This window comes from Parasteatoda tepidariorum, chromosome 10 (genome assembly GCF_043381705.1).
Source record: "Parasteatoda tepidariorum isolate YZ-2023 chromosome 10, CAS_Ptep_4.0, whole genome shotgun sequence".
Lineage (NCBI taxonomy): Eukaryota > Metazoa > Arthropoda > Arachnida > Araneae > Theridiidae > Parasteatoda > Parasteatoda tepidariorum.
The window spans coordinates 51308946-51326220 of record NC_092213.1 but is presented as its reverse complement, the minus strand read 5'-3'; the positions used below and the strand labels follow the sequence as shown (position 1 = coordinate 51326220).

The window sequence follows — 17275 nt, the reverse complement described above, 5'->3', positions numbered from 1 at the left end:
AATTACTATTCATCCCGAAAAGACAGGACATTTAATGAGCTCCAGCTAAAGTAATATACTTAAATAAATTGTTTATAACCTAACACAAAATTAATCAGGATATATACAATACACGTAGTAAAGAAAAAAAATGTAGTGAGATCTTCTTCGACCTATGTGGCCAAAGCAATTAATAAAACTGACACATCCATAACACGCTATTAGTGGATGGTTTTTTTTTTCCTTCTTCTTTCTTCTCGCTTGGAAATAACTCTTTCGGTTTCAGCACCACAGCGAGATGCCATTGATTGGGAAGTTCTCATTAGTACTTAGTTATCAATTAGAAAAGACTCGCAAATAAAGAAAAATCAGCACCCAATGGAGTTCGTTCACTTCTGCCAATGATTTCTGGAAATGGGAGTTTAAAGAAGTTAAACAAGAGTAATAAATCAGCGATTACAAACATCAATGTAGTCGGGGAAACTCATAAAACGCAAAACTACTACAGTGGTGCATTTGGTGTTTTGGAACAATTATTGGTTTTGGGGTAAATTGAAACTGCAATTTTTCATTTTTGGAGGGGTTCCGGAGAGACAGCTTTACATTTTTGGAATTGTCTGCAGAATTAAATCGATGATAGAAGCTTAACGAAAATCATCATTTGAAGATATTATCGTTAGATTAGTGCTGTATCAGAATTGGTTGAAACAGATATAGCAAAGGATTATAAACCAGATTATGGCAGGTTGGAACAAAACTGGAAAGAACTAGAATGGGTTTGGAGCGATAGTTTCTAAAATGATTGTCTAGGAAAAGCAATTGAAGTAGATGGAAACATTTTAGTATTTTAATTAGAATGAACTGGAATAGGATTGGGATGAATACCTAAAAAATTGTTGCATACGACTAGTACGGTTTGAAACGATTATGTAAAAAATACCAGACAAATCTATACTTCATTACTAGAGAATAAATAAATCTATACTACAATATTAGGTTTAAATTACTATACCAAAATCTAGTATTATAAGATAAACCTTCTATATATAATGCTAGAAAAATCTACTATAGATCCTGGCATAGTTAGAATGATCAAGATTAGGTTTGTAGCGATTGTGCAGAAATATCTAACTGACAAAACAAGAGTGTACAAATATTAATCATAAACCGAGAACAATATTTGTGCAAGCCAAAAAAGTTAGACCGTAATGTAGTTCAGTTGCTCAATTTTCTTAGCAAAAGGTGAGTAACGTTTCATTGGTAAAATGAACAGTTAAAAATGCTCAGAAATAAACTGATTAATGATTTTACAATATGTAACAATTAAGAAAAAAGTTTATTTATATTTAAAAGTCGTTTTACCGTTGACCTAACGTGAATTTTTTTTTTGAAAAAGTAAGTTTCATTTCCTTAGAATAGATGAATCAGTTCTAATATACTTAGTTCAATAGCCTTTAGTCTTTGGGGGGGGGGGGCAAATTTAAAATTACGAGGACACAAAGATGAACGTTATGACCGAAGTCCGTGATTTCGATAGATTGTTCATTAACTATAATAAGCAAAAAGAAAAAAAAATCATGAAAAATGGAAAAATTATAGTGATTTATTTTACAGTCATTCGGACAATCTACAACAACTCTCTGCGTTTTTGTAAAATGCTTAATTTTTAAAATATACATTCTACCTTTATCATAAAAGCCAGCACAATTAGTCACCATAAATAGAACCAAAGGCTTAAATGCAATTCTTTTTCTCATCGACGCATAAGCCACTTTCAAATGAATGGACATTTAATTACAGTAATTTGCATTTCATTTTTGAACTAGATTTTAAGAGAAAATAAATATTCAGTTCTTCTGTTGAGGTCAGAAACCTTAACGGTACGCATAGATTTTGTTTGCAACACAAATATCTTTGCAATCACGCAGATACAATGGTTCAAGTTCCTAACTTCAACGTTGCAGCATCACGAACGTACTATTTTACGATGTGAACGCAATCCATAAAGATCATTTAATTGCAGCTTTTAACAGCCATAAATGTTTCAGGCAGTAAAACTAAACCAAGTTAGCCACGTTTTAACCATTCAAGGTCAGGCGTCAAAATGGCGACTTTTAAACAACGCCATTAAAAAGAAATAATAAAAGGAGTCAGGGCACCCATTGTTAAGTGAATTTTTTGAGAATTGTGTCAAATTACTAACAATCATATTTTGAGTTCAACACTTTTAGCCTTGCAAAATAATTTTATAATTTAAATTTTGATTTTTAAAATTTAATGAGATCATGCATATACACAGGATTAATAATAAAATAAAAAAAAATCATAAAAAATATATTTCCTAAATTTTGTTTCAATATTTTCAATTATTACTTTTTTCACGGTTTATATTGTAAGGATTCTAAAAAATACGCATTGACTTGGGAAAAATTAGCATTATAGTTCGAGAAAAAAAATTCTTTTGAACATTTATCTGCCTCTAGTTAAGAATCATTTGTATTATTCAAAATAAATTTAATAAATTATACAAACAACTCTCTATTTTAAAAATTAAATTTGTATAAGAACAATAAAGGACTCAACAAACCTTTTTAAGAAATTATTTCATCAACACTAATAAATTCGATCAAAAAATTTTAAAAATTACATTTTAGTGTGAATCTTATTCATGTAAGTTTCCTTACCTATATCAGGATAAAAATAATAGCGCATATAAAGTTTTTATAATTTAAATCATCAACATGCGTCACGGCATTTTCCTACTGCATAGATCAAAACCATTATATTTGTGTGTAAATCGAGGCATGCATTAGCTGAAGGAAAGATCACACTTCTTTAAGATGAATTAAAAAGTTTGCGCAGATTCCACCTTAAATCTGTAGTTTTTCGGTGATTATTGCTTTCACACAGTCTTACATTTTTAACAAACGCTAATTTCGAAATAAAGTAGTCTTTAGAGCTGTAGGAAAGATCACACTTCTGTAAGATGAATTAAAAGGATTGCGCAGATTCCACCTTAAATCTGTAGTTTTTCGGTGATTATTGCTTCCACACAGTCTTACATTTTTAACAAACGCTAATTTCGAAATAAAGTAGTCTTTAGAGCTGTAGGAAAGATCACACTTCTGTAAGATGAATTAAAAGGATTGCGTAGATTCCACCTTAAATCTGTAGTTTTTCGGCGATTATTGCTTCCACAGTCTTACATTTTTAACATATTACTCTGACTCGCAAATTTCGAAATAAATTTATTTTTTGAGACAATTTATTTGCGACCATTTCATCGTCAATCCAAATGACTTTTCGATCGTGTTTTCGGTAGTTATGGTCGGATTTCTACATAGTTTTTATATTCACGATATTTTTAACACTATATTTTTTCCGACTCGAGTGTTTCAAATCTCGCATTTTTATACACACTTTTGATGTTCTTTATTTGTGTCGATTTAAATCGAAAATCCAAGCTATTTTTCGATCGTTTCTTCGACAGTTATTGCTTCGTAATTCCACATGGTTTTGATACCGATATTTTTAATATGTATTCATACGAAACTCGAATCGAGCATTAAAATGTGAATAGAAAAATGATTGTGCATCTCTACTCTAATCGTTACGTTTCTGGAAGCTTAATCGATAGTGCAACATAGCAGTTTGGTAGGTACTTTATTTACGTCGCACTAGAGCTGCACAATGGGCTATTGGCGACGGTAAGGGAAACATTCCAGAGGATGATCCGAAGACATACCATCGCAATTTTGATCCTCTGGAGAGAGAATGGCTCTCCTCGTTTGGTAGCCCGACGACCTGAATGCAAAGTCGAGCACTTTACGGTAGAACAATTTAACGAAGATCAATATCGCGATCCTTACACAGGCTGATTAGAATGGTCACCCACCAGCTTACTGACCGCAGCCAGTGATGCTAGACGTCGGTGTTCTACTGGGAACCGTGTCTTTACGATCAGTCCACTGCCGGACACATGACAGTTTGGAGAAGAGTAGTGACCGTTTCAAAAAAGAATTTGACTCATAGTGATGAAAGTAATGAAAATCAGGGTTTTTACCACGCTGTTGAACCGTGCGAGATCGAACTTGTGGAAAACAGTGTTGTCCAAAAGAGAGTAACATAAAATATTAAAATGTTTAATTATGACAAAATTTGAAAAGTTTGAGAAACGAGTAGCGCTTCATTTTTTTTAAGCATCGTTAATCTGTCCATTTTTTTCTCTCCAAATATAACTGATCTTTCTATTGTAAATTGTGACTCAATACCAAGGGTATAATGCGAGCTATGAATAACTCCATACGCTCAGTTTTTGATATGAAAGAATAATAATTTCAAAACGTCAAATGTCTGCTCGATGAAAAAATTGAAATATGAAAAACCCGGAAATGGATGAAATACGATATTTTGAATACTGATAATAAAAACAAAAATTCCACCCCTTTGTTTGTTTAGAAAAATAAATATTGATATATCGCAGTAAATTGCATCTCCAATGGACTGTGGAAATGAATAGACTCATATCTTCAAAATGCCAAGTTGCTTCAAATAAAAAAAAAAATTGTTATTCTCGTTCAATTGTTAGATTGATCTCTTTTGTTGTTTGTGTTATTATTTATTTTCTTATTTTTTATTTTTTAAAAATTTTCAAAATGTAAAAGCAGTATACTTAAAAATATGATAATATTTCTGAGAAAGAAAAGTTTCGAAAAATTATTAAACAATTAAAAAATTTATTTACTTAAAAATATAATACATATTTATATACAGCCAATATAATATTTCAATTAATTATTATCACTGATTAAATAAAATATTAATTGTATACAGGAACGATCGAAATTTATGCTAAAACGAAATTTGAAGGTGTGTGTTCTAGAATCATTTAAGTTTTCTTAAGTTGTTATAGGATTTTTAAATCGACACAAATAGAACCATTTCTAAAAGCTTTGATCTTGACCTATAAAACTGATTGATCTAAATATTTCAAACTATTAGATCATGTTTATCTAAAAGTTTAAATGATCAATTTACTAAAAAAGAAAAAAAAAATCAAAGAATTCGTACTTTTTTAAAGAAAGTAAGCTAAAAGCCGTCCAATGATGACACATTTTCAGAATTTTTTAACCCTTTTCTCCTAATTGTCACAAAAAATCACACCTATACACAACACAATATCACCTATAACTAAATATCACATTTACTTTCCCCTTGTCACGCTATATTAGTTGCATAGCACTATATTATAGATCATGTTTTACATTTTAACTGTGTGTTCTAATGAAGCTTGAGAGCATAACAGCAATAGTAATAATAATTCTTAATTAATACTTCGTTAGCTTCAAAAAAATATGGAGATTGAAATTATGATAAGCATAACTGGGCTTGATATAAATACAACAAAAACAGCAATAAAATATTTATTTATTAACATTTAAAAACCATTTAAAAATAAATAAATTATTGTATAACCGTCGCTGAACTGCCGACCCAATTTTGGGTTTACGACTTGTTCAACTCCGCAGCCTTCTAATTTTGAACCCAATCCTTGGATGAAGTATTGAGAGAAATGTGACATCGTGGAGGAAATTTTGAGGGAACAAACCCGCATTTGCGTAACACTGTGAGAGGAAAAACCACGGAAACTTCCCACGGTTAGCCCGACGGCAAGGGGATTTTTACACATGATCTATCTACCACAGAGAATAAACAAAACAATTAGCAAAATAAAAATGCCCTCAGCGGCCAAAATGAAGAAACATAAAAAATAAATAAAAATACCTTAATAAGAGGAAAAACGTTCTTAATCTTAAAATTGACAATTTTTGGAGGCTGAAACATGTCGATTGTAATAACCATTTTCATATTTTTTTTGACGCCAATGACTTTTTAAATCAAGGATATTTTTTCCCCTTCAGTTTCTTAGGATTTTTGATTTAATTAGTAATAGTTATTACATAAACACTTAATGTAAAAATGAACAAAATAAATTACACAAATAACCATCTTCATATTTTTTAACGCCAATGACTTTTTAAATCAAGGATATTTTTTCCGCTTCAGTTTCTTAGGATTTTTGATTTAATTAGTAATAGTTATTACATAAACACTTAATGTAAAAATGAACAAAATAAATTACATAAATGTCTTTAATTAGCACATTTTACTGTTTTCGCTTTAACCAAATTGTATGACGACACATTTCCTGCTATTCTTTTCCTCTTACCATTGTCACCCTTCCCTTTCAACAATCGAAAACAACATCCATGGCCGTTATTATTTCATCATTTCCAGCAAATTCACTTAACTGAAATATGCTTTAATAGTTAGACAACGAAATGCAACACAACTGCAAACAGGTACCATATTTTTAATTACAGTAAATAGTGTTTATAAAAAAAAACTAAATAGCATTTTTCTATTGTCCCTATTTAAGGGGGATCCCCTCTTATATTCTCGTTAACCCCTCTCCCTCCAGCACATCCTCATTCTAGAACTTTCGAAAATTCATCTGGATTAAGCCTCTCATGTTAAACAGTGATAACGAGAGCGTTAATATATAAAACTCAGCTATCACATTCCCATGCTTCGAAGCAATATCTTTTTCAGACGTCATTAACTTGCAGTGTGAAACTAGCAGATCGGAGCAATATCAGAACTATACGGGGGGTGAGCTATCGTTTAATTGCCGCAACGGAGCAGCGTGAGGTTGATGAGATGCCACGGAAGAGTGACGTCACGAGGGCCACCCCTTGGGGTTAATCATCATTAACGAGGTTTCCCTTCGCTTTATTTCATTCCAAAGCGGAACAGCTAGAACTTTTTTTTTCTTTCTTTTCTGTAGATTCAATTAGGTCCTCGCACTTATTCGAAGCGCTTAGAAAGACCCGCTGCTACCAATTAGTAACTCTATCGTTATTGGGTAAGAGGAAGTAATACTTTCTAACGTTGTCTGAGTTTTGGAGTTGGGTTGTTTTATGAGAACGGATTCTCGTAAATGTTTCAAACATTCATGGAGCGTGCTTTTCCCCGTTATTTTACTCGAAATTGAATTTTTATTTATTTATTTTTATGAAAATGTAGAAGCCTTCTGGTCAGGTAAATCTTTTAATTTTTTAGAATTGTTCCTCCAATGATGTGATTTCAATAAGGTTTGTGCTTTGGTATTCTAGTCTACAGCGGTAGACAAGACTGGTAGTTTATAAATTTTTTCACACCATTGGAAAAATCTGAAAGCGATTACCCCCATCAAAATACGAAAGAAAATGTTTGTTTTTAATTTTTTCTCTCTTTTATTTATGGAGCCGCAATCAATCTAATAATAAGAAAACATCACTCTAATGATAAGATTAATATCTGACACAATTGTACATTCATACGTCTAAGAATATAAACAAAATAGGAAAAAACATTTCGTGATAATCGGTGTCAAGTCAAAACATATTCAATCAAGTATCAAAATCAAGTCAAGTCGATCAAGCATCAAAATCAAGACAAGACAATCAAGTATCAAAACCTGGTCATGTCTACTAAGTATTAAAATCATATCAAGTCAATCAAGTATCAAAATCAAGTCAAGTCGATCAAGCATCAAAATCAAGATAAGACAATCAAGTATCAAAATCTGGTCATGTCTACTAAGTATTAAAATCATATCAAGTCAATCAAGTATCAAAATCAAGTCAAGTCGATCAAGCATCAAAATCAAGACAAAACAATCAAGTATCAAAATCTGGTCATGTCTACTAAGTATTAAAATCATATCAAGACAATCAAGTATCAAAATCAAGTCAAGTCGATTAAGCATCAAAATCAAGACAATCAAGTATCAAAATCTGGTCATGTCTACTAAGTATTAAAATCATATCAAGTATCAAAATCAAGTCAAGTCAAGTCGATCAAGTATCAAAAATATTATAAGCGATCTAAAAATTAGACTAATTTTTGAGACGCTTATAGATTCATGCCTAAGAATATAAACAAAATAAGAACAAACATTCGTGATATTCGATGCAAATACTTATCTCATTTAATAAAGATAAATTAAATTTAAGATAACATATTGTATGTATGTCCGTAACATTCTAAGGCACTAAACAGACCTGTATAATACAGAGCAGTTAAATGTAGTCAAAAAACGAATTTATTTACTTATATTAAAAAAATATATATATATATTAATTTTAGATACAGTTTCGAAAATCCTGCGCAATGTAGAAGTAAACATTTTTCCAATATTAGATAAAAGATACACTCAGCAAAAAAAAAAAAAAAAAAAAAAAAAAAAAAAAAAAAAAAAGAAACGAAATAACTTTCCTCGTTTGAGAACAAGAAAAAGGGGATATCATTTTTTGTTAAAATAAATCCCAAAAACAGTTCTACGTAGATGTGAGATTACAAAGAAAATTGTTTCCGAAGCATACTGAAGCAAAACCAATTATTGACGGAAACAAAATAATATCCGAACAATATAGAGTGTGATGAAAATAGTTTCTTCCTAATCTAACAAAAAGATAAATCTTCTTTCTTGTATATCGTAATTTATGGGAGGAAAAAAAAACTGTTATTTGTGTTTTTCCATAAAAACAAGAGTAATAACAAACAAGCCTTGACAAAAATTATGAGTTGCCTCTTAAGACAGTTGGCTAAAAAGGCAATAAAATAATCCTGCTAAATTCAATTAAACTAGACACAGAGTTTTAATTTTAAAGAACATACGCTATCTTGCGAAAATAATCGTCTGCAATTTGAAAAATATCAATAACTTAAATATTTAAAACAAATATTTAACTTTAAAAAAAAGTCACTGCAAAAATATGTATAACATATTTTATAACAAGTAAAAACTAAAATTATTAAAACTAACATTCATTCAATAAATAAAAATCATAAATATAATCGTTAAATCTTTTTATTCAATATTCTAAACTTGAGTTCAGAATAAATTCTACATCTACCTAATAGATTAGCATAGAATTTGAACACCGTTACGTGGCTGTTAAATGTTTTGATTTTCTTAAAAATTTTTAATATTTCTCACACTTGTTTTTCTGCCAATTCATTTGTCTAATGCTAAGAATAAGAGCCTTGTCAAATAACTTAAAGTCATTAATAGTCAATACATAGATTTGTTTAGTTTTCTTGACAAAAACTATTCTTACGTACATGACACTACCGTTTTTTAATTCTTGATAGACGGAGGTGGTCTGAGGGACTTAGCCAAACACCCACAACTTCCGGACAATTTTCAAAATTATTTATAAAGTTATTCCTATGTATGTTAAAAATGAAGAATAATTTTAATTTTGATGGGACTCCATATTTTCAAAAATAATGTACTTTTATTATTTATCATATTTGGTTCGTCATTGAAACAGTCATTGATTTTTAATATACAATTGCTTGCTTCATCAGTCTGCAATAGAATAATGGACGATTGGGAAAGAAATCATCAACACAACTTGATAAATTTTAAATCAACATTTTCAAAGGAAAAAAATCATTAGAATCAAAGAGTTATTCTCAATTTTTTCGTGTTTTGGGAGACAAAAAAAATTACGATAACTTTAACAACTAAACATTATTGCAGTCATTGTAGAAAATGATAAAATTATTAGCCACTAGATGGCATCTTAATTATGAAAATGTCATTCCGCACCACTAGATGGCGGTTTATAATGTAAATATTATAGTTTGTTTTACGAATTCAATGGCAAGAAGGCCTAATGTACCGAACTAAATTTTTGTTATTGTTTTTTCGTCGAGAGCTCATCCTTGAATTTGACAGTCATTAAAATTTGCGGAACAAACGTCTTGGAAAAAAAAGATTTAGATCTTTGATATCTTATTAAAAAGGCAATAAAATAATCCTGGTATTATAAACTCCAGACAAGTTTAACTTTTAAACTACTCTACGCACATCATCTTGCAGAAAAGAATTTTCTGGACGACCGACTAATAGTTAAAGTATTTATAAAATTGCCTTTTCTTTTTAATAAATCACCAATCATAAATAATTCGAATCAAAGAATAATTCTTACTTTTTGTATATTTTAAGAGCAAAAATTATGAGCCCCTTAAAACAGCCTGATATTATTGTAGTTATTAAATGATCCTACAGGATTGAGGCGGTTGGGTCACATAGAAAATCTGTAGCTGGATACATAAGTATAATTTACTGTACCCGAAAAATCGAATAAAATTGCCAATATAAAGTAGCCCTAGTGGTAGATGGATCATAGGTTCGATTCCCCTTGCCGTTGGGCTAGTCGTAAGAGGTTTCCGTGGTTATCCACTCCATGTAACGTAAATGGGGTTAGTTCCATCAATCAGTTAGTTCTCCTCTAAGGCTAGTTTGTCCCAATACTTAATCCAGGTGTTCCCTTGTCTTTTGGGTTGAATTCAAAATTACGAAGCTGAACATTAAATAGTTATTAACCCAAAATTCGTTCGGCTTTACAACGTTGGTTGTAAAATAAAATAAAATCAGCCAATGATCAATACATTTTCAATTATCAACAAAAAAATAAGTTACATAAAAAATTATAATTACAAATTTTTATGTAACATATTTTTTATGACGTTAAATTTCTTTCCGTTATGAAATATTTCTCAAGTAAAAGAGCTAAGATCATTTTTAACCCGATTTTAATTTGAGAGATTAAGAGATGAAAAAAAAATAAGCACACTTGCAAACCTTGAGATTTTCGTCTGTAGTACTTAATATATCAGTTACGTACAACAACAAAATGAGACTAAACAAAAGAACCTTTGAAGAGTAGGGTGGAAAAAAAATAATAGATTGTCCTTGAAAAACGACCGAGTACCGCTAGACTGTATGGCGTCAAAGACTATCTTCACGCGAAAAATAATTATCTGTAGTTGTGCGCCAAAGATCATAAATGTTTTCATTTTTCTTTCAGTTATGTAATGATAAGGAACCAGGAAGCGCTGATACCTCTTTGATAATGAAGGAAAAAGTGCTGTAAGAGTGATGATAGTACATCTGCATACTATTGCAAAACTCGAAGAAGTCAGTTCTAGATGTTATAAATCATGCCCTACTTATTAAAGTATTCAGAACACTTATTTTTGTTTCAACTAAGTAAATAAAGGCAAAGATAATGAAAAAAAAACAATATTATTAGTAACTGCTGCATAAAATTCTGGAATTTATAAGTACAGTTGCTACTTTTCACATTTTTACCAAAAATTTAGCTTTTTTTACAACTCTTTATTAATTATTTTTCGTTTCGTGAATGGAGTTATTTTTTCTTAACTTTTTCGCCAAGAAAACAACAAGAATTCGAGTGACTTTAACTTTGATTTCAGACGATATTTACTATCTCGTTTGAAAGAATTGTTTTGACTTTAAAACGAACTAACAGCTGATATTTTAAAAAAGTTCTTCACTTTAAAAAAAAAAAAAATGCTTATTTGGCAAGGTTTTTTCATGTTAGTCATAAAAAAAAATGTTCTCTTTTGTGACTTAATAAAATAAATGACACATAAAATGTGAATTACAAAATGATAATGATGAGAAAAAGAACGAAAATAGATAAGTTCAAACGATAAATAATACAAATTTCGTTTATATAATTGGCGTTCGTTAAAAAGGAGTTCAGGGTATAAAAATGTTACAAACACAGGTGCAGGGGATTTCCTATTAGGTAGCTTGATATAATTTTCTTTTATTGGTCGAAAAATTTTAGGTTTCAATTAAATAAAATGTTTGATACAAGACGGAGGAAACGATAAATGTGACTTAAATGTTAAACAAAAAGGGAAGACTATTGAGAGTTATGCTATTTTAGGGAACATATTTTATGGAGATTCGGCGATGTCTGGTCGATTCATATGCCGCAAACGGCTCACACCGATTACAATGGTGACGTAAAATATTCCTAGTAGAAGGATCGTGTGTTAGAATCTCACTTGCTGTTAAGCTAACCGTGAGAGGTTTTGCCTCTCCATCTAACGCAGGTTGTTCCATAAACTCGCGAACGAGAGAGAGAGAGAGAGAACGAACTCGTAATGCTTGGTCCGGTTGTTCTTTTGTCTTTATGGTTTGAATTCAGAATTACAAGGATAAGACAATATTGGCATTGATGACGTTAGAAACGGTATGGGTTTTTTTCCCAATATACCGTGATAAAAAATAAAATTAATAAAAAGCGTAAAATAACACGTATTGAAAGTAAACAACATTGCATCGATAGAGTAGTCTATTAATGCTATTTTCATAACTATTGTGAGTGTGCAACAGTTATTCACGACTGTTAAATTAAGTTTTGTCTATCTTTAATCAACGCAAAAGATAGAAAAAAAACCGCAGTTTAATGAAAATGAAAAGTGCATGATCTAATTTTTTTTATATTTGAAAACTATCATTATTGTAATTAATCAATATTATCTCTATCATTATTGTAATTAATCATTATTATCTACATCATTATTGTAATTAATCATTATTATCTCGATCATTATTGTAATTAATCATTATTATCTTTATCATTATTGTAATTAATCATTATTATCTCTATCATTAATGTAATTCACTAGAATACTCCATTATTTTTACAACAAAACCAATATTTGTTGAACAGAATAAATATCAAAAACAATAGTAGTTGAACTGCAACACCGCTTAGTTAATTCACTTCCTTCAGTAAGAATAAACAAAAGAGAATTAACTTCCTACAATAATACTTTTTCTGAAGAATTACATAACAAGTAAATTTATTCACCCAAGACTATAAATACAGAATTGCAACAACAATTTATCTAATCTAAATAACTCTAGCAATTAATCTAATAATTCAAGATTCTGAGCACCATTCTAACGATGATGATACGGAATAGAATTAGAAAAACACAAGAAATGAGAAAAGTAAATGAAAGGAGCATTAAAATTTACTCACCCATCACAATCTTGGGCATTCAGGTTGATTCTTTTGCCAGATCCCAGAAGTTCTGCAAAAGATAGAAAAATAATGAATATTCAGACGATAATGAAGGTAACTAGAAAAGAGAAATTAATAAAACTTTTTAAAAAGAAGCTGCTCAGCAGTATGGTTATGATTATTGAATTGGGCTTTTTTTTCTTACGTTCCAATTCTTTTTTTTCATTCGATTTCGCCGGAAGGTACTCGAGAGTTAAGAATATGCAAATGTTTCTTTCTTTGATATGGCATATCGCTAATTTGATTTTGCGTTAATGTGATTCGTCACTTAACGAGGAATCAGTTTCAAACACTCGTTTGAAAGAGGAGATCGCTAATTAAAGTAGCATCAGAAAGAAATTTGAGATCAATGGAAATTTTATCACCTTAAATATGCACATATTCTCTGATATTCGATAGGTGAGGATTTGGAATAAAATACTTTTTTTCTTCTTTTCTTCTATAACTCTCGAATAAATGAATAAGCAATTCAACTATTCGAAGTTTTTTTAAGGGGGAAATCTGCAACGAATCAAAGGGATGAAACTAATGACGAAAGTTTGAAAGAAATCGAATAACTAGTAAACTTTTGAAATTTTAAATTAATAATTTCACTACGAATTTTGATTTGACGGAAAACAATTTTTTTTCTCATTTCACTCAATAGTCAAGCAATATAGTTAATTTAGTAATATTTTGCGCTACTCAGGCCTATTGTGTAACAAGGCAATTAAAAATAACAGTGATAAGTTGTGTCAGAATGGCTGACGGAGATAGTTCACTTAACTTTAAAATATACCTATTCAATAAACGAAAATACTGAAGTGCAACTCATTAGTTTCTGTATTTGCAATGGACAATTAGTCAATTTTGAGACGATAACTGTTAACTGAGTTAACTCGGTTAAGAGTTAACTAAGTTAATTGTTAATCGGTTAACAGTTAACTAAGTTAACTGTTAACAGAGGTGAAAGCCCAAAGCGTCCTCAAAAAGTGTTCTTTTTTGCTCTGAATATTAGCAAAAACTGGTTTTGAAAAGTGCGAAGAGGTTTTCTTTTTATCGAAGTTCCGCAAAACAGAGCTGAGCTTGCTTTGTAATGATTTGTAATGATTCGTAATGATAATGACCCAACGTATCATACGTTGGGTATTTTCCTCAATAAAAAAAATAAAAAAAACTAACTTGGTCCTTGACTTTTTTTTTTAGTTCAGTTAACAAATTTTACAAGGAATTAAAGTTCGAGTCATAATTGTGATCAACTAGAGCCAAGAAGAAAGGTCTCCAAAAAAGAAAGCGAATCGTTAAACAGTGCTGGATTGTAAGTTAGTAACTGTTTGAATCTCTTCCCTTGCTTCGATCACCTTACTTATGAGGAAACATAAACATTCAAACGTAAACAGCGAAGAGGGACCGTATTGAATTAAACATACATGTAATATACATATAATGTACATAATTTCGTTGAACAGCCGACCTAGTTTTTAAAATTACTACTACCAAACTTCAACTCTGGAGTCTTGCAATTTTGAATCCAATCCAAAAGACAAGGGAACTCCTGGATCAAGTATTAGGAAAAATTTTGTCTTCGCGAAGAACTTTTTGATGGAACTATCCCGCATTTGCGTTACACGGAGAGGCAAACAACGAAAACCTCTTACGGTTTGCCTGACGGCAAGAAGGTACTAACCCATGATTGACTTGAGGATTCTCCTGTTGAAATTGGACATCAAATTAGATTTAGCCTCGTCATATCCCATTTTCTTCTTTTTATCTCACTTAAAGTGAATTAAAAGTGGTCGAAATTTGAAAATCGAAATTTGATGTTACTAACCTCAAAACTTTTTTTTGTTTTTGTTTATGGTTAAGTATTTTGCTTATTACATGAATTAAAAACGCTTTTATTTCAATTTCATATATTTTTATTTCCTTTCATAAGACATTAAACATTAAAACTGGCTCAATACAATAAAATAATAATTATTTTCCATACAATTGCATTAAGGCTGATCTTCCAAGGCTCTGGTGAAATAAAAGCTTCTTAGTTAAAGAAAAGATATTTTTTAACAACTGTTAAGTTTCCCCATCTTTAATTGCGAGCTGATTTATCTTTGAAAATTATGAAAAAGGCGGAAAAGGAAGAAAAGCCACAGTTCTGTAGATATGAAAAGGCTACATCATTTAATTTTTTAAAATAATTTCTATCTAAGTGAAAAAATGCAGCCAAATTGGCGTTTTAATTTTTTTAAATTTTTATAAAAGATACAAGAGCTTTGAAGAATCTTAATCTTCTAGAGCCATATGATGAAAGACAAACAGCGCCCTTTAATCATTGTACTCTTTACCATACCCAAATTAATTTTTTACCGTACCATCAGGTACTTTTCAAAGGCCAATTAGCTATCTACAAAAAGCAACTAATAATAAATAAAAATAATTCAATCAGTTGCTTGTGGTAGAAAAAAAATCACAGTACAAGTTCACACATTCGAACAATGAAACACGCAAACGATTTAGTAGAAAAAGGCATAACTAATAACTATTAAATTATTTTCATAATCATACAAAATCTAAGAATTTGTAAAACAGAATATGACTGTTACAGCTAAAATCAATAATTTTTAAGACATGCTGACAAATTTAATACTCTCTTATTCCACGATGTTCTTCCTCAAATTCTTTTCCACAGCAACAGCAAACGATAAAATGAAATAAAATAAATAAATAATAAAAAAACGAATTTGAAAAGATTCCCTTTTAAAATAAAAGGCAGCAGTTATTTAATATTTATCTTAACAGAGGATTACAAGATTTAGCTTCCCCATCCGAAATGCTTCTCAAATAAAAGTGAACGAAGAGGCAGAAAAGGATTATGTTGAGGCTTAAGCGTGTGTTCCTAAACTGAAGGGGGAATGTCAGGAAGATTGAAGGAAACGGGGAAAAGATTTCTCTGAACTCTTACTACCGCTCTCCGAGATGGAAGAAAATTGAGTTCGAGTTTTCAATGCAATACTTGCTATAGATATTTCTAGAATTGATGACTTCATTTATTTTTTTGTTCCTAGAGGATTGCAAAATGAAGTCTTATTTTATAACGAAACTATCGATTTTATGAAGCATTTTTTAAATATAAATTTCTTTGGCAAACGATTTATTTTTTCTTCTTTTCTTGAAAATTCGATTGTAAACGCATAGTTTTCGAATTTCCGCGTACAACAGTTGCTATCTTCATGGTTTTAAAAGTATATTTAGGTACTTTTTCTGCTAACTAACCTGAAGTACAGTTTTTACCGTATACCTATTTTTTTGAGTTTCGGAGTCAGCACAACCTAAAGGACAGTAACAGTTAATTAAAAAAAATGCACCAATAATTTGTTAAACAACACGTCGAAATTGATCTCCTTATTTTTTTATTTTACTTTTTATGAATAATAAAAGATAACTTCAACAGGATAAATTACGTTTAACGCCTGTGAAATTATTCGTCCCCGATACTGGATACTAGGAGTCGGGCCACAATCAAATAATTCTTAATAATTATGTTTATTCAGTTATATTAAAACGCAAGAAATAAATTAATAACAAGAATGGTTAAAGGAAATAAAGACAAACCATCTTAAGTTGAAGGACTCTTGAAATGATACAGTGATGTTAATAAGAATCAAGAAGCGTTTGTTTATTATTTATAATATTAAAATATTTCATAAATAAAATATATATTTAAAATGTTAACTGTGATGCCACCAACGTCATGATGACGTAATGTACAAGTATAGAGGTAGTTTGTTTAGTACCGCTAGAAGTGTGTGATTAAAATTTTTTACTATTTGGACAGTGCGGTAGTACAGTTAACCTTTATAAGCCAGCATTCACACATAATAAGAGAGTTATCATTTTTGCATTAGCTTCTGAAAAGCATTTACACATAATAAGAGAGTTATCATTTTTGCATTAGCTTCTGAAAAACATTTACACCACTGCAGAACCCGTTTTACTCATTGCAAAATTTTATCTATAATGAGTAAAATCAATTCCTATATTCGCTTCTTTTTCAAAGCAATACTGGGAAACTATGGCTCATTCAAAGAAAGAATTTGACGGTTGATAAAAAATTTAACACAAATTCAATATTTTATTGTTAAATATATCTCTTCTTCTTTGAAAAAAAAATTTGTAAATTGAGTTAAAAAAATCATTAAAAACCGAAAACTTTGTTTCAGTCTTATAAAATAATTTATATAAGATTAAAAAAAAAAGATTTAACATGATGAAATGGGATTTAAAAGAAAAGAAGAAAAAAAAGACACAAAATACATCACTTTTTCTTTCGATAGAATTTTAGGTTATTAGCAATA

At 30.1% G+C, this 17275-nt stretch overlaps 1 protein-coding gene across 3 annotated transcripts in view; it reads right to left on the bottom strand.

Annotated features, from left to right (window-relative positions):
* The window catches only part of LOC107451127 (caskin-2), a 338548-nt gene that overhangs the window by 182795 nt on the left and 138478 nt on the right, over positions 1 to 17275 (bottom strand). For all 3 annotated transcript variants that reach the window (XM_016067122.3, XM_071186766.1, XM_071186767.1), the window contains one exon: positions 12903 to 12954. In XM_016067122.3, the coding sequence (XP_015922608.1) occupies positions 12903 to 12954 (52 nt within the window). The remainder of the gene's footprint in view (positions 1 to 12902; positions 12955 to 17275) is intronic.